Source organism: Drosophila arizonae, chromosome X, assembly GCF_054131065.1.
Source record: "Drosophila arizonae isolate 15081-1271.41 chromosome X, UAZ_ARI_1.0, whole genome shotgun sequence".
In the NCBI taxonomy this organism is placed as follows: domain Eukaryota; kingdom Metazoa; phylum Arthropoda; class Insecta; order Diptera; family Drosophilidae; genus Drosophila; species Drosophila arizonae.
In genome coordinates this window covers 1237976-1262268 of record NC_142927.1, presented here as the reverse complement: position 1 = coordinate 1262268, position 24293 = coordinate 1237976, and the positions used below count along the sequence as shown (strand labels likewise).

At 42.5% G+C, this 24293-nt stretch overlaps 6 protein-coding genes and 1 long non-coding RNA gene across 16 annotated transcripts; 2 read left to right on the top strand and 5 right to left on the bottom strand.

Annotated features, from left to right (window-relative positions):
* Nucleotides 1-1128: 1128 nt before the first annotated feature.
* Ogg1 (8-oxoguanine DNA glycosylase) lies at nucleotides 1129-3114 on the bottom strand. The gene is made up of 4 exons (XM_018015866.2): nucleotides 2908-3114; nucleotides 2537-2854; nucleotides 1930-2419; nucleotides 1129-1710 (listed from the first exon to the last, which is right to left on the bottom strand). The coding sequence occupies exons 1-4, from the start codon at nucleotides 2997-2999 to the stop codon at nucleotides 1636-1638; spliced, it is 975 nt and encodes a 324-aa protein (XP_017871355.1). The 5' UTR covers nucleotides 3000-3114; the 3' UTR covers nucleotides 1129-1635.
* Nucleotides 3115-3267: 153 nt separating this feature from the next.
* On the top strand, nucleotides 3268-5577 carry Slc25A46a (Solute carrier family 25 member 46a). The gene is made up of 5 exons (XM_018015862.2): nucleotides 3268-3699; nucleotides 3765-3884; nucleotides 3953-4101; nucleotides 4165-4504; nucleotides 4568-5577. The coding sequence occupies exons 1-5, from the start codon at nucleotides 3665-3667 to the stop codon at nucleotides 5358-5360; spliced, it is 1437 nt and encodes a 478-aa protein (XP_017871351.1). The 5' UTR covers nucleotides 3268-3664; the 3' UTR covers nucleotides 5361-5577.
* A 312-nt stretch (nucleotides 5578-5889) lies between these two features.
* LOC108619330 (uncharacterized) lies at nucleotides 5890-8193 on the bottom strand. The gene is made up of 2 exons (XR_016271245.1): nucleotides 7381-8193; nucleotides 5890-7324 (listed from the first exon to the last, which is right to left on the bottom strand). It is a non-coding gene; the product is annotated as an uncharacterized LOC108619330 (long non-coding RNA).
* A 543-nt stretch (nucleotides 8194-8736) lies between these two features.
* On the bottom strand, nucleotides 8737-10325 carry mRpL3 (mitochondrial ribosomal protein L3). Its single transcript, XM_018015865.2, has 4 exons — nucleotides 10166-10325; nucleotides 9998-10100; nucleotides 9395-9939; nucleotides 8737-9323 (listed from the first exon to the last, which is right to left on the bottom strand). Exons 1-4 carry the CDS (start codon nucleotides 10201-10203, stop codon nucleotides 8900-8902), a joined length of 1110 nt encoding a protein of 369 aa, XP_017871354.1. The 5' UTR covers nucleotides 10204-10325; the 3' UTR covers nucleotides 8737-8899.
* Nucleotides 10326-10570: 245 nt separating this feature from the next.
* On the top strand, nucleotides 10571-13824 carry LOC108619328 (pre-rRNA 2'-O-ribose RNA methyltransferase FTSJ3). The gene is made up of 2 exons (XM_018015854.2): nucleotides 10571-12570; nucleotides 13099-13824. The coding sequence occupies exons 1-2, from the start codon at nucleotides 10689-10691 to the stop codon at nucleotides 13695-13697; spliced, it is 2481 nt and encodes an 826-aa protein (XP_017871343.1). The 5' UTR covers nucleotides 10571-10688; the 3' UTR covers nucleotides 13698-13824.
* Nucleotides 13825-13950: 126 nt separating this feature from the next.
* Nucleotides 13951-15246, bottom strand: LOC108619336 (beta-lactamase-like protein 2 homolog). Of its 2 annotated transcripts, none has more exons than XM_018015868.2 (4): nucleotides 15018-15246; nucleotides 14792-14964; nucleotides 14485-14703; nucleotides 13951-14425 (listed from the first exon to the last, which is right to left on the bottom strand). In XM_018015868.2, the coding sequence occupies exons 1-4, from the start codon at nucleotides 15134-15136 to the stop codon at nucleotides 14043-14045; spliced, it is 894 nt and encodes a 297-aa protein (XP_017871357.1). In that variant the 5' UTR covers nucleotides 15137-15246; the 3' UTR covers nucleotides 13951-14042. The 2 variants fall into 2 exon arrangements, with proteins under 2 accessions (XP_017871357.1, XP_017871356.1); XM_018015867.2 differs by having other exon boundaries at nucleotides 14485-14718; nucleotides 15018-15245.
* Nucleotides 15247-15425: 179 nt separating this feature from the next.
* On the bottom strand, nucleotides 15426-24029 carry vap (RAS p21 protein activator vap). 9 transcript variants are annotated; one of them, XM_018015852.2, is made up of 9 exons: nucleotides 23645-24029; nucleotides 21766-22288; nucleotides 20130-20243; nucleotides 19973-20045; nucleotides 19272-19681; nucleotides 18052-18901; nucleotides 16978-17884; nucleotides 16763-16913; nucleotides 15426-16700 (listed from the first exon to the last, which is right to left on the bottom strand). In XM_018015852.2, the coding sequence occupies exons 2-9, from the start codon at nucleotides 21974-21976 to the stop codon at nucleotides 16552-16554; spliced, it is 2865 nt and encodes a 954-aa protein (XP_017871341.1). In that variant the 5' UTR covers nucleotides 21977-22288; nucleotides 23645-24029; the 3' UTR covers nucleotides 15426-16551. The 9 variants fall into 9 exon arrangements, with proteins under 9 accessions (XP_017871341.1, XP_089331569.1, XP_017871342.1 ...); XM_089475443.1 differs by having other exon boundaries at nucleotides 21766-21969; XM_018015853.2 differs by having other exon boundaries at nucleotides 21766-21931.
* Between the last annotated feature and the right edge of the window lie 264 nt (nucleotides 24030-24293).

Sequence of the window (24293 nt, the reverse complement as noted above, 5' to 3'; positions counted from 1 at the left end):
TTCTTGATCAGGATCAACTGACGTGTCAATGAATCCAGCTCTGCACAATTATGTATAACAGTATGCTAAGATTATAAGAGTATTCGTGTATAAGAACGCAAGAGTACAAAAGCATGAGATTATCAGAGTAGAAGAGTGTAGGAGTATACGAGTATAAAAGTATATGAATATAAGAGTATAGGAGTATACGAGTATAAGAGTACGGGTATAAGAGTATATGAATATAAGAGTATAGGAGTATACGAGTATAAGAGTATAGGAGTATAAGAGTATAGGAGTATACGAGTATAAGAGTATAGGAGTATAAGAGTATACGAGTATAAGAGTATAAGAGTATACGAGTATAAGAGTATAGCAGTATACGCGTGTAAGAGTATACGAGTATAAGAGTATACGAGTATAAGAGTATAGCAGTATACGCGTGTAAGAGTATACGAGTATAGGAGCATAAGAGTATATGAGTATAGGGGTATATGAGTATAGGAGTAAACCAGTATAAGAGTATAAGAGTATACGAATAAGAAGAGTATAAGAAGAAGAACATCGCATGAATTTCAATTCCTCGATAACTCTTCTAAGACCATGAAATCGATTTAAATCCATTTTATATCACACGTTGACTGTATGCAGCAGCTGTGTCTAAGGTATCTTCTAGTCGGGAACACCCGGAAAGGGCACTCATACTTATTTGATATGTTTTACTGTCTAGGGTATTCGAGCGACGGCATGCCAAAGCTCTATCTTTCATTTTACTTTCCTCCTTTTTTCGGTTAAGCATAAAATTGTTGTGCAAAATTTATAAGTAAATTGCTTTTAATCTCTCGCGAAGTGTTAGCAAAATACTTTCGCAGGCTTGTTTGGGGTTTTTAGTTGCTCGCATGCCAGTGGCTGCGAGTGCGCGGTCTCCATGCACACCTTAGCCAGGTGAGTGGGCGTTGAAAAAGTGGGCGAACCTGTGCAGTTTTGTCGGGCTTTTTTGAAGCTTGTTTGTGTTGGATGACGTTGAAATGTTTTATGTGAGCTCAATTTTCAGCTTCAGTTGCACAAAGCTAAACATTTAAGTGAGGCAAAAAATGCTCTGACTAAGAATATTCATTACCACCCCCGCAGGTAACATCATCCATATCATTAATTGCCAAAAGTTTACAAACAAACCTAGCTTTAATATTAGTCCATAAATGATTATGAAGAAAACTTATCGTATTGATCCTACGACTACACTTAAGCTAAAATTATATACTCAATTCAATCTTGTCACTCATTAAATAATATCTAAATTATTATATATCTTTAATCTTAATACTCCCTATAAGGCCATAAACTTTTAGATATGATTATATACAAAAGGTTATGACTTCTCTATATAACAATATGAGGCACACTACTTACAAGCTTTATGCAGTATTGAGGGTAGCTCTGTTCCAGAGATCCATATCTAGGAATTACATTTTGCATATTAATAATTTTCTAACCAAAAACTTGGCAAAATGATCTCGACTCAGGATTTTAGAAGCTACGAAAGTTATATTATACACAGGGAGGATTTAGGCTTAAAATAACATATATCTGGAGGACAAACACGTTTCGCTATAGTTATAGCTTATATACATACGTCTATAATATGTACAAAGGATACTACTTTTTGCGCTTCTTAGCCGCACTGGGCTCCAGCTTAGGCTGAAATTGTGGCAGATCCGCACAGAAGAGAACCTAAAAAAGAGATATTATATATCATTATCATATTTATATGTATATTGGCTATGCTCGTCCACTATGAAAAATAGAGTATACTTGCTCAGAGCTAGTTTTGGAGCTCTTTATATGTACATCTCAGCTGTTATTGGATTGTGAACGAGCATATAACAAGTCGGTTATGACCGACTGCAACTTGGTTATCCATATCTTTGTGGATATATAGCCCATGCCTACCGCTTGCGCCCAGCCCGCGTACTGTCCATGCAGCTGCTGAAAGTGTTGAGCAATCTCTTCATAGATCTTGCTAGTGACGCTCTTCTGGCTGGCCAAGTGGGGCAGATAGTGCCGCTGGGCCAGCTTAAAGATGTGCGTATCAACGGGCACCGATTGCAGATGATTCAGCGACATGAGGCATATGCAATCGGCTACCTTGTAGCCAATGCCCGGCAGCTGTACCAAAGCTTCTCGTGCCTCCGCATAGGGCATACGCCGCAATTGCTCAAACCAATCCAATCCACCAAGCTTTTCGATCTCCGTCAGCGAACGGGCTATAAACTTAGCTCGATAGCCAAATTTAGCCGCACGCAACTCAGCGTCCAGCTGGCTGCAGGTGCGTCCGCCTTGCAGGTCTTTCAGCGTGGGAAAGCTGAACTCATCCTGGCCGTTAAAGTGCCCAATTTTATTGCCATAAGTTGAGCAAAGCCACTGAACCATCGATGAAATACTACAAAACAACTCAATATTAGAAATCAAAGCTTAGAATGCTAATCATAATCATTTTACAGGGTATGAGAAATATTCACAACAAAAACTATACCTGAGTATAAATAGACAGGCTTACCGCTTTATATTATTATTTTGGCTGCACATAAAGCAGATAATGTTCTCCAGCGGCTCTTGGGCCAACATTCGCACTGGTTGGCCAACAAATTTCTTGAAATTCTCATCTGCCTGCATCCAATTTTTTTGCTGCAACTCCAAATCGAAATCAGCGCGCAAATAATCGCTCAGCAAGGCAGTGAAATTAATTTTTGCTGGAGTATTGTCTGCAACGTGAGCGTCATAGGCAATATGGTCCTTTTCGGGCGTCAGCTCCCAATAGGTATTCAAAGCAACGCCGCAATATTTGACTTTCGGCTCTGAACATAATTTGCGCCAGCTAAAATACAATTTTTATAAATTATTGCATATTCAACTGGTTTTCATACGCACCGAAAGCTTTGACCGCCTAGTAGAGTGCGCTCCAGATCACAGACTTTAGCTTTTACAAAAATTCTGCCACTACTTTTAATAGCTTTTGTCATTTTCACATTTAAATTACGAATTGAAATGCAAAAAGTGCAAGAACAGCTGTTTTAAATGCCGCTAAAAATCGAAGCACGCATGCCTTCGATAACATGCATCGGCATTTGTGGTAAGCGAGAATGGACATATCGATATTCAAAACTTTGGACCCAAACAGCTGATGCCGCCAACCACCGTCTAGTGACATTGAAATACGAAAAGTATTGCACGCAATTTTGTTCGTGGTGCATGCGTGTGTATATATCGATACTTGATTTGAAACATAACATCTTTCCGTCCTATAATGTTTATTTCTCCTTATCTGTCAAGCATACTTCAGTCGTAGCAAATATATCAGACATATTATATATTTACATATATATTATTCTGACATGCTCATATTAAACAAAAAGTGTTTTCCATTTAAATAGTCTTCTCCTTCTTGCTCACGGATTGTCTGCTGCCCGCTAGCGAGTTGGGTGTTGGGTGCACGCTTCCATCTCTAGTTTCAATGCTTACACGGGCTACATGGAAATTGAAGTTATTTAGTATTTACAAATCTAAAGAAACAGAAAGTAAGTAGAGTGGCAGCAGCACCAGAAGCAGTAACAGTGACAGCAGGGAACTTGGCGAGACATTAAACATTTACTAAGAGGAAAACACACACACACGTACACACAATATTATGTCAGGCAGCATCAACAATTATACAAACCAAATGTGAGTAAGAATTCCGCAAATGCGAATCTCTCGAAGCCAAAACACTAACATTATTGATAAATCAGGCATGCGGCAGCAAATCGTGCTTACGGCGAACAGATCCATCCACAAGCAGAGTCATACCAGCAGATGATGGACAGGATGCCGCAGCTCATAGGCGATCCCGGCATCCAGCTGGTTAACAGGTAACCCACCCGCGTGCCTTGGGCTTTATAAACTTAATAAACACACATCTATATCAATATCATTATAGTTTGGAGGATCGCGACAAGGCCATTGTCGACAACATAAATGCGGATCAGCATGCCGTATCGCATATAAAATACTTGAATTCTGATCGAGATCTTTCGATAGAGAAACAGTCCAAGGCGCTGGACAAATACTTAGATAGCCAGGACGAGGGTGAGCTACAACGTTTGCATGCCTGTATATATGATATATAATTATAATTCCTGCTTTCTTTAGAGGCGTCGCTGCGCAAATATTTAGTCTTTGGCGTCCAATGGGTCTCACTGGTCACTGAGAATCTATTGAGCCATCCATTTATTGTTCTGCGCCGCCAGTGTCAAGTTTATAATGCATCGAAGCGCTATCACTTGCATCCGTTTCAACTGATGCCGAGCATTATGCATCTGCACCGGCGCCAAGGTGTCACCACCCTGTGGAAGGGCCTGGGCAGTTGTTTGCTCGTGCGCGGCATGACTCTGGCCATAGATGATGTAATTAGCAAGTTCACCAGCTGGCCAAAGGATGTGGATAGCCGGACGACACTCAAGCGTTTCGGACAGCACCTACTGCTGAAGAGGCAAGTGTCCTTGGAGCTGCGCATCATGGACTAAACTCATCCTAATTCTGATTCTGTCTGCAGCATTAGCATTGGCCTGGTTGTGCCCTTCTATGCCGCCTCCTTGGTGGAGACTGTTCAAAGTGATATCGCCAGCGAGAAGCCTGGCCTGCTCGATGTTTTTCGCGAGGGCAGCTTGCGCCTCTTCTACTGGAGCTCGCCGCAAAAGGGACGCATGCTGCCCGCCTGGGCCTTGATTGGACCCAGCGTTACAATGGGCATTACCAAATATCTATTTGGCCTGGTTATACGCGGCGTTTCGTCGCGTATCATGCGGCGACGCCTGACGATGAAGCAGGAGCAGCGCGGTGCCAAGCATCGCGACGATACGCTGGAGCATCAAAACGCCGAGATCTATGCCAACTTGATATCGATGCTCACCACCGAGATGCTGTTCTTTCCCTTCGAAACGATCCTGCACCGCTTGCAGCTGCAGGGCACACGCACCATCATCGATAATCTGGATAACGGCTATGCTGTGGTGCCCATTCTGACGAACTACCAGGGCGCCATCGATTGCTACCGCACCACGATTCTAACCGAGGGTGTGGCTGGACTCTACAAGGGCTTCGGTGCTGTCGTTCTCCAGTTCGCTGCGCACGTGGCCGTCATCAAGCTGACCAAGTGGGTCGTCTGCAAGATCACGGAATGCATATCGAACCGCCCGCCCGCTCGCATTGTACAGTATTACAATTTGGATCGGGCGTCCGCAGTGCTGGTCGGCGGCAACAATTCAAATAATTCAACAACCATATCGCCAAGCATCTCAAGCACCGAACTGGATGTTCATAGCGTAGGGCAGAACTCGCTCGATTGATTAGCTTTAGCTTTTGGTTACGTGTTCTACAGACACACACACACCCATATATATACGTATATATATATATATATGTATTTTCAAAATTTCGTGTGGAAGCTCTCTCGGCTCTCTCTTTATATCTTTATCTAAGTCTGTAAGGTGTTTTCCATAAGAGAGTTAGATACATCTTCATATATTTTTTTTCTTTTAATTCTATTTCGTTTTGCTGTGATAACTTCCACGAGTCTTGTTTCCTTTATGTGTATATATACATATATATAGATATGCATCATATATATGCGTATTTGTAAATGAAGGGAAATTATATTAGAAAATCCATATATTTTATTTTTTTCATGTTTCAATCAAACAGCTTAAAGTTTTAGCCAAGCATGTTATTTATTGAGAACTGATCAATTGTTTCACGTAAGCTAGTCTGAAATTGTGTAATTAGATCATTAAAAGAAAAATATTTAAACGGAAAAAAAAATTATAACAAATTTAAATAAATTTAACAAATCTTTGAAGTGTTCAGACACAATAGAAATAAAATAAAAATGTGTTGAGTTTATAATTAGGTAAAATTATAAATATGTATAAAAATATTACAAACTAAAATATAAAATAAATGAATTAACAAATTAATAAATAAAACAATTGAGATATATAAATACAAAAATAAGTTATTTGTAAAATATATTAAAATATACAATTTAAATGAAATGCAGTTGAGTCCGGTTAAGCCGACGCTATATCCGGAATACGCTATAGCCTTCCAAGTTTGTATTGGGACCAGAACTATCGGATTAATAATAATCAGTCATTTTTTATATCCGGAACCCATTGAAAATGGGAAATCAGGGTATAATGTTTTTCTGAGAGCGTATATAACATATGTACACCCCATCAAGTATATACAGTGGAGTCCAGCTATAACGACGCTCAAGGGATCCGACGACTACGATTTTTATATGAATAACCATAATATTCTCTTTATTCTCAATTAACTAAATACTCTGTAATTTTTGATTGTTTAGCAGCAGTTTTTGATATATAAAAATAGTTGCGCACAACATTATTCAAACGAGTCATGCTGTGCGTTAAGATCTCGTCACTACAATGGGAATGAACAAATCTACTCAGAACTTCTGCAGCTTGAAATGCCTCCGAAACGCTAGGTGCTGTCAGATCTTCACTTTGATCTTCGACGCTGTCGTCGCTATCCTGATCGTCGTCTAATATATTTTTAACAATATTGTCTTCAGAAGGTTCCCCACAAATCGCCAACCCATTGTCAATGAGAACATATTCATCCAGCACTTCCTTTGAAATCGGCAGCTGAATTCTTAGAGCTGTGGCCCAAACCGATAGAGGAATGTCATCTTCGATTTCAATATCATCGCGTGGAACATCTAAATTCGTTTTGGCAAGCCCAGACTGCCTAAAACATTTCGCAATTGTCTCTGGCGAGAGTTGCTGCCATGCATCATTTAGCATTAAAATGGCATCTAGAATGCTAATTTTCGGGTAATTTTCATCGATGCTGTTTTCCATATCGCTGATTATTTTGAGTATAAGATTTTTGCGATAAGTGGATTTGATCACGCGGATTACACCTTGATCCATCGGTTGTAATATTGATTTCGTATTTGTACTTGGTGGCAGGAAGACTAGAGTGATATTCGTTAGATAACTTATGATGGGATGGGCTGGACAATCATCAATTAATAGCAATATTTTCTTTTCCCGCTGTTTAAGCTCAGCATTCCAATCGCGTACCCAACTAGTAAAAATTTCAGACGTCATCCATGCCTGGCGATTGCTATAGTAGCCAACAGGCAACAACTGAACATTTTTGAAGGACCTAGGTCGCTTTGATGTTCCAATAACCAATAATTTCCTTTTTAGAGTGCCACTCATATTGGCTGCAAGAAGCAAGGTAATCCTTTCCTTGGATAGCTCCCCGCCAGCGCATTTTTCACCTATAAATTGAAATGTCAATAAACAGATCTCTTCATCGCGTGATCGCGCTTCCCACCTTTCATATTTAACGTTTTATCTGGAGTTAATTTGTAGAGCAGTCCAGTTTCGTTGGCACTAAAAATGTCATCATCACTGTAATCCTTGCGTAGTGCAGGCCAAATCTGCGTTAGCCACTCTTTTGCATCGCATTTTTTTTCAGGCAAAGATTCTGTGCTGGCTGTGCCGGAGAGGATATTATGCCGCACCTTGAAGCGGCTTATCCAGCTGCCAGAACAATTGAAGTCTTTAATCTTAAATTGTTTAGCGAAAAAATTCGCTTTTTGCTGAAGCAGTGGACCGTTTAATGAGATTCCTCGACTGCGTTGCATTTTAAACCACTGGAACAATGCCTTGTCGACTTGATCTTGTGTCGACGCTCTGACACGTTTTGATTTTAGGACATTACTGTTAAACAAAGCTCTAATTTGTTCCTTATTCTTTTTTATTGTGGCAATTGTTGTGTGGCACACGCAGAATTCCTTCGCCAGGGCTACGTTGCGTTCACCGGCTTCCAGGCGGCGAATTATTTGCATTTTTTCTTCAACGGTGAAACACTTTCGTTTTAAAGCCATTTTGCATTTTTCTAATTCCCAAGTGTCGTGTAGAGCTGGGAAGCTTCAGCGCCACTAACGATAGTTGTTTATCCCTATCGATAGTCGTAAACTATAGACAAATCACACATATCAATAGTCGTAAGCGATAGGAAAATCACGCGTATTAGTCCATATATTCGCATATTTGTTGAAATGTTCTTATTTAACATTTTATTTTGTAATTTCTGAGTAAAAGCTACCTCAATCTCAAAAAATATAGTAGAAAGAAAAACAAAATAAACAAAAACAATACTATCGATTGTATCACATTCTTGCACTCAAAATATCGAAAATATTGAATTGCGCTCTCGATAATTTTTCTGCTGTAGTATCGAATTTGAACTTAATGATCATATTAACGAGCATTATCTTTAATTTGATATTCATGTGCGCATTAAATTTGACATGGAAAAAACCTGAAAAAAAAACTAGAAATAAAACTGGTTATACCTTGGTATAGAAACATTTGTGTGACGTCGGCATTGCACTTTCTTTCTTTCTTTCTTTCGCGATAACCAGACGGACATTATGAGCGGAGTCGTTATAGCATGATTCCACTGTATATAAAAATTATATAAAATTTAAATTTAAATAAAATTTTCAACACAGAGAGGGAACCAAATATACAAAACCAATATACTCTCCAGTATTGCATGAACGAGAGTATAAGGAACTGAGTTGATCTATACGAGGAAGCTACAAATGTTAATAGATCTCTAATAGGCATGCACACACGCGTATTTTGCATTTTCACTTCAATTCCGAATACAAACTTCGAATAGCAATATTATAAACTAGCTTTATTCCTAGAATCAATTATAACAACAAACTCGATTTGTTTAGTTTACATAACTTTATCTAGGATACTTTGCACAGAGCTCTATACAATGTACGGCATAACAGAAAGAAAGATGGGAACTGAATATAAAAGCTAATTGCGATTTACTCCGGCTTATAGGTGATGGACTCGTCCTTGAAATTGTGCACTTGCTCATACCAAATGTCGTCGGGCGCCTCATCCTCTGGCTGCTCATAGAGCGTGGGCATAGGCGGCGCAGCTTGGGGCTTGCGCAATGGCAGGATCGTATCGTAGATGTAGACCAGGCCGTTTGTGGAGCCAGGCACTGCGCTGCCCTGCACCCACATCACATTGTATTTGGTATTGATGCGCCAGATGCGCAGACCTTTGCTGATGCGCCAACGGTTGCCCATGTGACCGGGCAGCTTGGTGCCCGGCCAGACGCGTCCCTTTTCGCCACCGCCGCCAATGTTGCCGGGACGGCGATGCGTCTTTGTCACACCATGCGAGGCGGGCATGCCCTTGAATCCATGTCGCTTGACCACGCCCTGGAATCCATGATATACACTGCAAAGAATGCGGGTTAGATTAAGCTACATGACACTCTTCTCTGACACTCCTCTCCTCTCGTCACTCACGTCTTGCCGCGAACATCGACAAACTCGCCCACGCGGAAGTGTCCCACGTTCAGTGGTGTACCAGGCGCTAGAGCCGCCTGGGGCGAAACTATGAAACGAGCTAGATTCTTGGTGGGCATCACGCCTGAATCGCGAAAGATTCCACAATACTCTTTGGTCAGCTGGGCAGGATTTGTGCTCTCCGCTCCAACCAAGGCGCAGCCATAGCGATTCAAGTTATGTACATTGGGCCTCTGTGTGGGCTTATATTCCTCTGGGGGTATATATTTAATCACATGGTTGTCCACCACCTGCAGGAGCGTAGTACGAATGCGTTCTCCATTCTTCAGCCAAAGCGGATATTGGCCAATCTTACGAGCAATCACCCCGCAACGACGAACGGCCGGTGTCCAAGGCTCGGTAGGTACAGGCAATTCATTCGTTTTGATCAACTGCTTCTGTTCGTAGGTTTGTACGCCTTTAATTAAAGCCGGAGTGCCGTAGGTATCATGGATCACTTCTTTGATGAAACTGCGATTTTCGCCAGTCACTTGATCATCCGTTTGCTGTAAGGAGTTGACATTGGTTGACCAGTTGTCGACTAAATTAGATTAGATGGCTTACTGAGCGCTGTTGTCGTATGAACCAATAGGGATTCCTTAAACGCGGCCGATTCAGGTGTCCCTTCTCGCGGACTTGTGTAACAGAGCAGACAGATCCGTTCAGCCTGTTTTTATCAGAGAAAACTAATATCTATAAGACATCTAGGAATATATTATGATTTTTATATACCGTAGGCGAGCCAAATCGCTTAGAACAGTGCGCAGCATGTTAATTATATAATTTTTTAATACAAAAATTCAACTTAAATACATAAATAACAATTATGCGGCACACGGTTCGAGCTTAGTGATGAGTAGCCAAAGAGCAAAAGGTATCGATAGGTATGAGCAATAAATGAACAGAGTGCTGCCAGAAGTAGTGTAGCCAGTTCAATTATCACCAGTTTAACGTGCTCCATTATCAATTATAAATATGATTTGATTATTACACTTGACTTAGTGTATTAATCTTGCGTATTTAAATGATTCAATATTTTGTTGTTTCCAAATACAATATTTTTAATTGAACAACTAACGATGCTTACACGCCAGCTTTGTATATCGATAGCTTGTTTTTTTTTGTGGCCGCATTGCGAACATCTGGCAACGCAGGCACCCTTCCAAAAAACTTTAAACACGTGCAACGCGCTACTGCGGCGTGTTCTGTTTCTTTTTCCATTTTCGGTTGAGTTTTCGTTGACAACAGCAACAAAATGGGCAAGAAAACAAAAGTAGGAAAGACGCGCAAAGATAAATTCTACCAGTTGGCCAAAGAGACTGGCTTCCGCTCGCGTGCCGCCTTCAAGCTCATCCAATTGAACCGCAAATTTGGTTTCCTACAACAGTCGCAGGTATGCATCGATCTATGCGCCGCACCTGGCGGCTGGATGCAGGTGGCCAAACAGAATATGCCTGTCTCCAGCATTGTCATCGGCGTCGATCTATTCCCAATACGTCCAATTGCCGGCTGCATTGGCCTCGTCGAGGACATTACCACAGAGAAATGCCGCCAGTCCCTGACAAAGGAGCTGCAGTCGTGGAAAGCTGATGTAGTGCTGCACGATGGTGCGCCAAATGTTGGACGCAATTGGCTCTACGATGCATACCAGCAGATCTGTCTCACATTGAATGCCCTAAAGCTGGGCACGCAGTTCCTCCGTGGCGGCGGTTGGTTCGTAACGAAGGTTTTCCGCTCTAAGGATTACAATGCCCTGCTCTGGGTACTCAAGCAGCTCTTCAAGAAGGTGCACGCCACCAAGCCCAGTGCCTCGCGTAAGGAATCCGCCGAAATCTTCGTCGTCTGCCAGGGCTACTTGGCACCGGATCGCATCGATCCCCGTTTGTTGGATGCAAAATATGTGTTCGAGGAGCTGGACCTGGAAGGCAAACAGAAGAATAGTTTGCTGCATCCAGAGAAACAGAAGCGCGTCAAGGCCGAGGGCTACACGGAGCAAGACATTGCCTTGCGCAACGATCTGGCTGCCTCGGAGTTCATGAAGGCGGAGAATGCGTTGGCTGCCCTCCAGGGCATCGGTTCCATTCGCATCGATGATGAGCGCATCGCCAAGCACAAGAGGACGACGACCGAGATCTTGGAGTGCTGCAAGGATCTGAAGGTACTCGGTCGCAAGGACATCAAGGGCCTGCTGCTTTGGTGGAAACACATCAAGGAGGAGCTGTACAAAACGGAACCAGAAGGCGTCATCGAGGAGCCAGAGACAGACAAGCAGCCAGCTCCGTTGACCCAAGAGCAGGTCGAAGATATGGAGGATGCCGAGCTGCAGCAACAAATTGAAACCCTCGCCGAGGAGGAGCAAAAGGAGCTGAAGCGCAAACGCAAGAAGACGCTCAAGGCGAAGGCGAAACTCCACGAAAAGATGAACCTCAACATGGTCATCAAGGGCGATGACGGTCCAGTCGAAGAAGGCGAGCAGGAGATCTTCGATCTAAAGGGCATCGACAGCATTAGCGAGCTGAACAACATGCTCGACGTTCAGCCCGATTTCGATGTGGAGGGCGAGCCCGTCGAGCATCCCAAATTGCCCAAATACAAGAAATACGACAAGGATGACAAACGCATGGACGACGATGCCAACTACGAGAACGAGGACGAGCCGGAGCTGAGCCAAGATGAGGACAGCGACAGCGACTACGATCAGCAGGGACTCGGACTCAGCGACGACGACGATGAGGATCACGCGTCGTCCAATACAAAAGGCAAGAAGAAGAAACAGCGAACCGAGCATCCTTTGATCAAGTCGGGGGATTTCCGGGACAAGGACACGCGGCGACAACAGCGTGTCGCTCTCTGGTATGAAAAGGACACTCTGCAGAATATTGGCAACGAGGACGACGACGATGAGGAGAACTTTGACTTGGATAATCTGGCCAAGGCGTACAAGGCCAAAGGAGTCGCTGTGCTCGGCGAGAACCGCCCGTCCACGGATGGAGATGCCGGCACCCTAGCCCTTGGCAAAAAGGCCAAACGGCGTGCCAGGCACGATGTGCAGAAGGAGGAGAGCAGTTCGGAGTCATCTGACTCGGACTCGGAGCAGGAAGTGGATGAGGATAATGTGGCGGGAGACATGGCTAAAGGTGAGATGAGGGACTTGGACTAGAAAATAAAAATAAAAATGGTAAATGGTTAGAGTAAAGTTGTAGCTGTCAGAGCAGATAGAAATCCCATAGATAGAGATAGAGAGAGAAGAAAAAGGTGGGACGATTGTAAAACTTAAAGATTAAAATGCGAAGGATTTCTGTCTGTGGACTAAGATTATGAAAGTTCAGAAAATAGAAAAGAAAGAGATAGAGATATATGCTAAAGAAGGGAAAGAGATAGCCATATCAATGATTAACAACTCGACGAAAATTGAGAGTGATTGAAATGTTTTATATAAAGATAAAGAGATATAATACACGCTTAAAAATAATCGACTACATGTAAAGGCAGACATAGCGTTATATATGTCCAGGCCAGCAGGTGTAACAAGGAAGCTCCTACAGCCTAGATAGGACATCATATATGTATCTGATGAAGGTAAAGGGACAGAGAGATAAAATGCATCTTTAAATTTATTCATTGATTATATACTAAATTATCCATTCTTGAATTCCCGTTTCTAGCACCAAAGGCAAAGAAAATTCGCCTGTCCGAGGAGGAACTGGCTCTGGGTGCTCTGCTCGTGCGTGGCAAGAAGACGCGACGCGAATTGGTGGATGCTGCCTGGAATCGTTATGCGTTCAATGATGAGAACTTGCCCGCTTGGTTTGTGCAGGATGAGGCCGAGCATATGACGAAGCCGCACCCGGTGCCCAAGGAGCTGACGGAGGAGTACCAACGGAAGGTGCAGGAGCTGAATGTGCGACCCATCAAGAAGGTGATGGAGGCGAAGGCGCGCAAGAAGCGTCGCGCCACCAAGCGCCTGGCGAAGGCCAAAAAGATGGCCGAAAAGATCATGGAGAATGCAGACGCCACCTCCCAGGAGAAGGCCAAGCAGCTGAAGAAGATCTACAAGAAGGCGCAGGAGAAGAAGAAGGAGATCACCTATGTGGTGGCCAAGAAGCACACAGCCTCGCGTCGTGCACGTCGTCCGCCTGGCGTCAAGGGACGCTATCGTGTCGTCGATCCGCGCGAAAAGAAGGACAAGCGCTCCATTGTGGCCAAGAAGCGGCGCGAGAAGGGCAGCAAAGGTGGCAAAGGCAAGGGCAAGGGCAAGCGCTAGTTAGTGGAAACGTAGCTCATAGTCGGCTTTATGTAAATGCTAATGTATAGAATAAATAGGAACTAGTGGAATAATATGTGAAATATAATATTCATTTGCCTAACATGCCGTTAAGCAACGTATCGAAGTGTCCCATGTTATTAACAGCTGTTGAATCAGGATTCATCTCGATCCTAATAGATATTCTACTCTAATGACTACAGGAGTGACCAACGCAAATATATAAAAAATATCCAAAACAAATATACATAGCTACATTTTCATTCATATATAATTAACAGATCAACATATATACAAAATATAGCAGATACATAATGTTAGGTTAACAGTGCTGTTAAGTGCAGCTCAGAGCGCACTGTTAGGCTGGTACTCGTACAACTTCTCGCCACTCTGCTCGCCGTTGAGCCTCAGCTTGTGCTCCTTGAGCAGCTTGCTCAGGTGATGGCTGACATTGTAGGCAGCAGCTGGCCAGAGTTGCTCGGGTGTCTCCTTATAGACGACCTTGACCACATCCAGAGCCTGCCACGCCTTGCCCGGCCGTTGGCTGAAGAAGTTCAGAATCTGCTCTTCACGCTGATTGCGATGATTGATATAAAATTGAATCTTCTCAACAGGATCTGGTATGATATTGCCGTGAGCGGGATATATGATGGATGGTGCGATATTCAGTATCTTCTGCAGGCTCTGCATATAGTCGAAGAGGTCCTCGAAGACGGCGGTACCCTCGCCTGCGAAGCATACAACACATTTCAGTGGAGACCCTGGAGGATGCAGATCTCTCACTCACCCAGTATGCAGTCGCCGCTGAAGAGTGTGCCATCGTCCATGGTCAGCACCACGTGATCCGTTGTATGGCCAGGTGTGTGCACTATGCGCACTTTGGCACCAGCGACGGACAGCTCCTGATTATCCTTGAGCTGCTGCACAGATATGTGAGCGGGTATTTCCTTGCAGGAATCATCGCTCGAGTCCTCCAGACTGCGCGGAAACTTGTACACCTCACAATCTGTATTGATGGGCACTACAGTTAATAAAAACGCACAAGGACACACACATTTAAATAAAATAGCATCAATTATGCAGGTGTTTCGCACCTTTGTCCGCCAGTTGCTTGTTGCCCACAATGTCCTTGACCCCGCCCACATGATCGTGGTGCCAGTGCGTGAGGATAATTTTGCTGATTGTTGCCTGCTCCTCCCGCAGCACACCCTTTAAATGATCTATATACTGCGGTACATCTTCATCACCGGTGTCAATAAGAATTCGCCTGAGAAGAGAAATAAATTGAACTTTGGATCGGGCAGAAAATTCAAATCGCACTTTTTGCCATTGCCCAGTAAATAGGTGTTTGTTCCTTGCAGCGTCATCGGACTGGGATTGCAGCCGAGAATGCGTATTATGGAGGCGCTAAGGCGTGTTACCGGCGGTATTAGTGCCATTATATTGTATAATTTAATATAAGCCGTTGACTCTTAAGCACGTAAATAAACCAGTGCAAACCTTATCGTCGATCAGCTGCTCCGCAATAGTGATGCGGCAATTGACTGAATTATCTATCGATACTTGACACCAAGTTCTTCTGTACTATCAGTTGCACCACTTCGCGCTTACGTTATTTGTTATCGATATGTGCGCCACATATATTGATTTCAAAATAAATTTCAAATTTTAATTCAATATGCCTTGTGTAAGAAACTTTTGCCCTTTATAAGATAAGAATAAACACTATTGATTTTGACTTGTTTTTATTATTTTTCGTAAGTTTTTTTTTATTTTTGTTTTGTTTGCTGTTCTTTTGACTAGGATGCAGATGCTGTATACATACTATACATGTATATATATAGATAACTATTTTTTGTTTTTGTTTTTTTTTTGTTGCTTTTTGTTTTGCTTTTCTTCATTTTGATGCGTTTACAAATTACAAAAATTATGAACTTAAAAAGAGTTCAACTATGTTTTTGCTTGTTAATATCATTGCTTAAATTTTTTAATAGAGAGAGATATATATAGATATATGGCCAAAACAAAGAGCGAGGGATAGAGATAGAGAGAAAAACAAATTGTGCCTGCATACAAGTTAAGACCTTAAAAAAATAATATAAACATATACAAAATACGAAAGTAAAAGTTAGTTGAAAATGCATTTCGAGTTTCTAATTTACATAATATAAAGTAATACATAAATCGAGATATAGTTGAGAGTTGAATAATTGAGTTTTGCATTCATTAATAATAATATATTATGCATATATATTTAAGCTAAAAATTAAGGTTTTTGTTTCGTTTCGCTTTTATAGAATATTGCATTACTTTTTGGATTCATTTCTTTTAAATTTAAATTTAGCTTTTGTTATGTATTAATGGCCACGCGTGTTTTGTTTTGTTTTGTCTTTTGTGTGTTTGTTTTGTTTTGTTTTTCTTTTTGCGAAAAACAAAAAAAAAAAAATGTTTTTTGTTGAACACATTTTTTGACCTGGCTAATTACTAATATTATTTCATTTCCTTCTTTTTCATTTGCTGCCTTTCTTAATATTGTATATATATAAAAATAAAAAAGATAAGATCCTATATAAATATATATGATGCCTGTTATATATATATATATATTAATATGTGGAAGAGAACATAAAATCAGAGGAAGAACAAAATATGAAAGTAAAACAACCCAATGAATGGAGCGAGAAAAGCTTGACTAAACTATTGGAACTATTCTCACAATATGCACTAGATAATGATTGATGATGGTGATGGTTTTCAACTATATATGTAAATATCTATATAAAAATGTATATACTATATATATATTTGTATATATATATATATAAACTGACTGTTGGGCGTATCGGTCATCATCTTAGCTGATCATCTCGCGGTATTTCAATTTGTGCTTCGATAACATATCGGTGACGGTCACCAGCTTTTTGATCGATATTATATGCGATAGTTCCTGCAATTCCGGCAAATACGAAACGCAAATGTGATGCAATGTGGCTAATTCGCGACCTATGAAGAAAACAACAGCATGTAACTACCGATAAATATCGATAGGTGCGTATCTGGCTCACCCGTATCCTGTGCATTGTGATTAGTATTCTGCTCGCTAAACATAACAAACGGCGGATTCGGATCGGTGACTTGCGACAACTGATCCAAGAACACAATCATGCGCTCCTTGTTCTTGAGTATAAATGGATTCACCACCTCCATATATTGTTCCTGGAAGAGCATAGAAATCGATTAGTCTATACGTCTCTCTAGATTGTCAGCCCATTGGACCTACCTTGCCGCCAAATTCGATTAGATTTGCGAGATTCTGCAAGCATTTGGCCACCATGATCAGGGATCGGGTTGCCGCCGTCGGCGGCGTCTCGCTGACCAAGCCGAATTGCCGTGGATTGAGCAGCGAGGGACAGAGCAGACGCAGGAATATAAAACCGGATACGACGCGCGTGCGCACCAAACGCTCCGTCGGCCACTTGGCCACGACCGCCTTCTGCAAGCAATTGCAGATGTAGCGCACGTTGCGCGGACAAGCGTCCGGCGACGTGAATATCGACTGGGTGACCAGGTCGAGTATCTGCAAGAGGAATTCGGCGTTGGTGCACGCGTCGTCGTTGACATCCATCTTGGTTGGATTCAGCTCGGCCGACTGCTTGCTCTCGAGAATGCGCTGCACCGTCTCGCTGACGGCCGACTGCAGGAAGCCGCTGCACTCGGTGCGCATGTACAAGTCCATGAGGGTCGTCGCCAGCGATGCACCGCGGAACAGGGTCGTTGTCTCGTTCTCCCGGGCCACTTCAGCCTGGCAGAGGATGCGTATCAATTCCGTTTCGCGCTTCTCGTGCCGAAACACGCGCAACAGCGCCGTGGCCAACGGCACGCGATCGTTGTGACAGAGCTCGGCCAGCGCCTTCACAGCATGCAGCTCCGGCTCGAGGAGGAGCTGTTGCAGCGGGCTGTACTCCTCGCACGGCATTATCAGATCGTCCAGATAGCGCATGCGCAAGCGCAGCGAGCCCCACTCGCCCATCGGCGTCATGCCCGTCAGCTTGTACCAGTCCTCGGTCTCCTGGCCGTTCTTCAGGCTGGCCAAGTCGATCGTTAGCTCGGCCACCTCCGAGTCCTTGCCACGTTTGCCGCGCGAGACGACGGTAATTGTCAGGGAGACAACGTCTGGCGGAACATCGCTAAAAGTATGAAACGAAATGGAATGATATAGGGGAATATGTTTTATCTATTTCTGTAAAACTCTGAGAATGTTGCAATAGGAATCAGAATCAGAGCAGCAAACGGAACGGTGGAATTGAAACACAATTATCGGAAAATCCCATGCAAGGGTGAGCGTCACACTTACTCAAGCACAAACTCCTCCTCCCAGACGGGCTCGGGCGCAATCTTGACCCTGGTCTTGCCAACCTTGACTTGATTCAGGGAAATACTGCAATAGGGATGTGGCACGAGTTTGAATGGCAATCGATGCGCCTCCAGCACATGCAAGTTGAGGCAACGCAGCTCACGCAGACGCGAGACCTTCTTCTGGGCGCGACTCAGCTGCGAATCGCACTGGGCCTTCAGAGCATTGATCCACTCCACATAGCTCTCCTGGCTGGGGGCGCACAGATAGGTGACGGTGGCCAGGCAGGGCAGGGCTCGCTCCACGATCTGGAAGCAGTAGGGTCGCTCCCAGAGCGAGTCATGGCACTGATATAGATAGGCGCACGATAAATCGATGAGGCCTTTTGGTTTAGTCTTTTTTGGATTGTCATAGAAGCAGAGCTGCGTCTCGGTGCCGTCGTTGATCAGCGCAAAGTACAGCTGCTTCCACTTGGTCGTCTTGTCCGACTTCTTGTTGAGATGCCCGTGATGCTTGATGCCCTTGATCTTCTTCAGGCCAATCTGATCGCGACACTCCCGCAGCGTGGCATAGATCTTCTCGGCCGCCTTCTCCACCACGTACTGTTGGTTGAACTCGGGCTGACTGCCATTGACGACGGGATGGTTGAGTGAGTGCCCCTCGACAATTTGCTCCTTGCGATAGCGATTAATCACAGCATCGAGGCATTCGAACGTTCGACCGCCCATTAGATAGCGTACGCCCTTCTTCTCGATGCGAAATCTTTGTATCTGATTGTTGATGTGAAAGAAGAGCGAATAGTCCCCGGGCGAATTGTCGCTGGGTCGCACCAGAAAACTGCCAGGACCAGCTGCAAGATGGAGAGCAAGAATAACAGTTAGTGAAATCTATCGATAGCACGTTTATATAACAAATTTATTGCCTCTCTTAGCCTACATTTTAAGTACGTAAAGCTTTATCGATTAACCTTTCAATTAATATGGGCTTGTTTATTTATCGAATACGAATTTTGTTTTGCAATCGCTACTTTGAAAAGATATGAGAGAAACCCTCCAAACGTGAACGTGAATTTCCCTAGTTAGCGAAGACTCGAATTTCGTCTGTTTAACTTTAATACAACTGACTACTCGCTAGAATTGACTTGATACTACCAAAATGTATTTAAATGACGTTCCAAGTGTGACTTGCTTTGTTATCGACTCATCGTTTTGTCTACTTACCCTTGACCAGCATATCGACGGCCTCGTTTTTGGTGCAATTTGGATGGAACCAGGGAAAGACCGTATTGGGATCGATAGACACATCCAGGTCATCCACCAGCTCACGAAAGATCATGCCCTGCTCCCCAGTGCGATGGGCCGTAACCCACAGCCAGCCATCGCCCATGTCATTGTGCACGAAGAAGATGTCGCCCTTCTGAAAGCTCAGCTCATCCGTTTCCGGCATTTTCGTGTACGGCAAGATGGCAACCACGCGTTTCTTATCATTCACTGGCTCCGGCGGTGCAACAGGTATGACCAGACGTTCGCGCTTCAGCAGATCACTGCACGACGTATAATACCCAACGAGATCGCTTAGCGAAATGAACTGACGTCCGCCAATGTAAAAGTCTCCGCAGACGGCCGTAATGCTGCAAGGATCAAGAGAAATGGTCAAGTTAAAAATATTATCGATAGTTATCGGTATGACTGTAGATATATATATGCATATATTATCTTTGGCTTGCAAATATAGTCAACGTTCACAAAGTAGCCAAGAAAATTAATTTAAAGTTATCGATAAATTGAACTATTGAAGACTACACATTGAGCTATCGATACTTTTTTGTACACTAAGCTCAAATTGAATGACTATAGAAGCTAAATCTCAAAGAGTTTAGTATAGCGTGCACACAGGGTATCTGGTGGTCGGGTAAACTTACCGAAAATGATTAATGCCTGTGCGTCCACAATAACTGAGCACATAGGAACCAGGCTTGCGATCACTTTCGCGTACTGTGAATGAGAATAGAAAACGAGCATTAGAACATGTAGATGCATGGACGAGAGATAATATCTATGCATATAGGGTATACTCACCCAGATAACTGCCCAGTTTGCCGCTGCCACGCAGACGTGCCTCCGCCGAATAGCGATCCAATCGTCCATGATACCATTCACTCTCCGGCGGAGCAATTATCGCCGGACGTTCGCCTGCAAGCAAATAATGTTGAAAAATGTGCCAAATTAACAGCATTGCACAACACGCAAGCGACGAAACAGAAACAAAAACAAAACAGAAAGAATGGGAAATCGATTTCTGGCCAGACGGTCAAAACGAAATACTCTAACTTGAGCAAATTTGAGTTGCCGTAGATAAGTTTACTATATGTACATATGTATTTCTGTTTAAGTGGATAACCATGTATCGATAACACACGTGCATAATTAATAAAAACGATTTATGACAAGGAAATTCGATTACAATTTTATATATTGCCATTATCAATAAACTCACTATAAAAACATCTCTTTGGCTGAGAAATCATGTATTTATCGATAATTATCGATATCAATGTGAATCAATTGCTACACGAATTCTCATATGCACACATTGCACAGCCAGCTGACCTTATGGAATGCAATATTTATTATCGATATGAGGCGATAGCTGCAATGGGCTGGCATCATTATAAATATATATATATATATATATATATATATATATATATATATATGTGTGTGTGTGTACGTGTATGCGTGTGCGCTTATCGCATTTGACAAACGATAAATACGTTTGTTGACAATTGATCGTTGTTTGCCAGCTGTATTGACCACAAACATACACAGACATACCCATATATATGCTTACATATATATATTTATATATATATATATATATATATATATATATATATATATATATATATATATATATATATATATATATGTTTGTGGCTGCACTTGCTGTATATTTACTCTTACTCAATACAGCTGGCAACATGCCATAGAAAAAATGTTGACAGCGATCAATTGTCAACTAACGTATTTATCGTTTGTCAAATGAAATGCGATAGCGCACACGCACACACATACACATTCTGCTAAAGGTCACGCATGTTGTTGAAAGAGATGTGAGAGAGAGAGAGAGAGGGCGAGAGCGAGAGCTGGCAAGGTTGTCAGCGATCAATTGTAGGTGAAAGAAAGGCAGAGAGAGCGAGAGAGAAAGAGTGGGCAGAGAACGACTTAAGCGCATGACTCACAAACAGCTACGCAGACGCAATAATTGCCAAAGCTTTAGCTTTATTTTCTCTTTTGTTTTTGAATTTGTGCCGCATGACGCATTGGCACGCGCGCTTAAAACAGACGGACGGAAGCCCGTCCATTGCACCTTGGCAGCCTAGAGCCAGCCACAAGGCTGCGCTTACAAACAGCTGATGATTCACCTAATGTAAACACACACATACTTAACCGCATTTGTATGTGTGTGTGTGTGTGTGTGTGTTTCTTTAAAGGCAGGCAATCTATCCATGCATGCATATGTATGTACATATACATTAATATAAATTTGTATGCATGTTGCCATATGTTTACAATTAGGGGGCAGCGAACAGCCATAAGTTCGTCTTGCGAACCGGTTCTATAAAATAATACAGTGCATACAAAGGGCACTGATTCATTTGATGTACTTATTTATGTATGTATGTACCTGCATATTTATGTGCTCAACACTCACCATTCAGCATATGCGGTCCATCGAATTCATCCTGATCCAATTCCTGTGCCAGATCGTTCAAATCAATGCCACCAGCGGCCATCATGGCGCCGAGACCCGTTATACCGCCCAATGCCGCTAGGTTGCCGTCATCGGAGCCGCCCGTTGGCGAGCCGAGTTTATCTTTCTGTATGACAACGTCCACATTACCCAAACGCATTAGATCTGCCATTGATTGGTATTTTTGTTGTATGTATGGATGTATGTGTGTGTTTTGGTATTTTTTGGTTACTTTTTATGCAAATGCAAATATGCGTATGCGCTTATGTACTTTATGCTGTTTATCTATGTGCGTAAGCAGCTGTGCAGATGTTTTGTATGCGAGTATTGTGTGTGAACGTGTGTATGTATGTACGTTGTTGTTGCTTTGTTTTGGCTGTGGCGCTGTGCAGCAGCAGCAGCGCACGCTGCGCCCAACTCACAATAATAATAGTAATTATTGCTGTTGCTGCTGTTTTTGTTGTTATGCCGGTGATGCGTCGCGCTGTAATAATAATGCAAAATAGACGCAGGCGACAAAAGCCAAAAAGAAATAGAGATAGATAGAGAGAGAGAAAGCTTGAGTTAGTGAGAGCGCATGTATATGGTATGTATGTATATATGTATGTATGTCTGACTGTGCATGCGTCTGTGAAAGCAGTCAAGTCTTTGCCTGTGTTCGTGTGTATGTGTATGTATGGCCGTGTGGGTGGCGTAAATGAATGAATCGAATATACAAGCAATTTGTTATAAACAAAATGCAATATGCATGATTGTCGCATTTATCAGCATGCGAGTTAGATTGTCTTGCCTGTGTGTGCTGCGTGTGTCTGTGTATGTCTCTAAGAGAGCGCAGAGCCGGCAAAAGCATGTAAGCAGAGAGCGCGCCGTCTCGCCATTGTCGCGCACTTACATGCATGCAGTGTCGATGTGTATGTGTATGTATATGCTGCATTGGAGCTGTGCCGTCTCGTTCGGACTTTGGTTCATTGCAACTAGTTAAGCTGATCAATTGAATTAGATCACTGATATATGAGTATACAAATCAATTATTTTTGTTTTGCTATGAAAACTCTTTTGGTAAGATTATAATCAATAATGAATAAATGAGTTAAAAGCCAATGGAACTTGCATAAATGAGAAAATTAGCGATATTGCTTGAATAACACATTAGTTCATTATATACATGAACGTTTCAACCAATTCAATTGAACGAGAAAGTACAACTCAATGCTGCATATGCAGACACACACACACACACACACACACACAGTATATATGCATCTACATACAAGGAGCAATGGCACAATAAAAATCAAATGGAACCAAGAAAAACGTTGAATGAAAATTTCTCGTTTCCGTTTTGCCGTCTGACAACGAGCGCTGAGCACATACACACAAGCTCATACAACCCCCACCCCGAAACCACAATCAAGAGTTCAGAAACAGCCGAGAAACAATGAATTGAGTTTTCAGTTTTTGACGGCAGGCAAAATAATCGAATTGTTTCTTTTTTTTTTTTTGAAATATTTGTTTATTTTAAGCACTCGTTCATCCTAATTGCTGTACAATAGGCGGCTATTTAACGGTAAATACCGTTAGCGTTTCAATTTAACGAAGCGTATGTATGTATGTTTGAGTGTTGTATGTGTTTGGTTGACCACTCAAAGATGAGAAAAAAGAAACAATATACGTACTCAAATTTTGGACTCCACCCTCTTGGGGTATGGCAACCCCTTTTCAAATATACGGACAATATGCGACACGCACACACATACACATACATCTAAGGCAGACTAGTTGGGGGCAATGCAAACGAATAAGGCAACAAAAGAAAGCAGCAGAAATTTTCTACACTTACAATGTATACGTCTTATGTATGTATTGTAGATATGTGCGCGCCTGTGTGTTTTTGTATGTTGTGTATGAGTGTGTGTAGGTGGGTATGTGTAAATTTTAGCACCATACACGAGACGACGATACACACAGACACACGGGAGTTGCACACTAACACAATGAAAACAAAAAACACGATCAGCACTATTCAGGACATTTCCAATACGGTATTTCTTGTTATATTTATTTGGCAAATTAATTCACCGAATCGTCGTTTTTGGAAAGCACAGCCAATTTAGAAATATTTTGGGGGTTCGCCGTTGCTGTGTGCCCGCACCGTACCCGTACAATACGCGTTTTGTTTTGCGGCGCACACACACATTGGGGATGTTGATATCATGGCATATCGAAATATCGATTGAGCACTTGACGATACTTCCACCATTTACAATATCGATACTGGCAATCGACTATGAGATTGCAACAAATATGTACTTCAAATCAAACAATCATTGTGATCAATTTGTTTTTGAAGTTGTAAAAATTAATAGCTGCAGGTGACAAATATCTTGTCATTATGTCTTCGTAAATTACTAACGATTTCATCGAATTATATCTCTGATGTTTTATTAACATCGCTCAGCAGCTGTTTTATGTAATATCGGCAAGCAGCC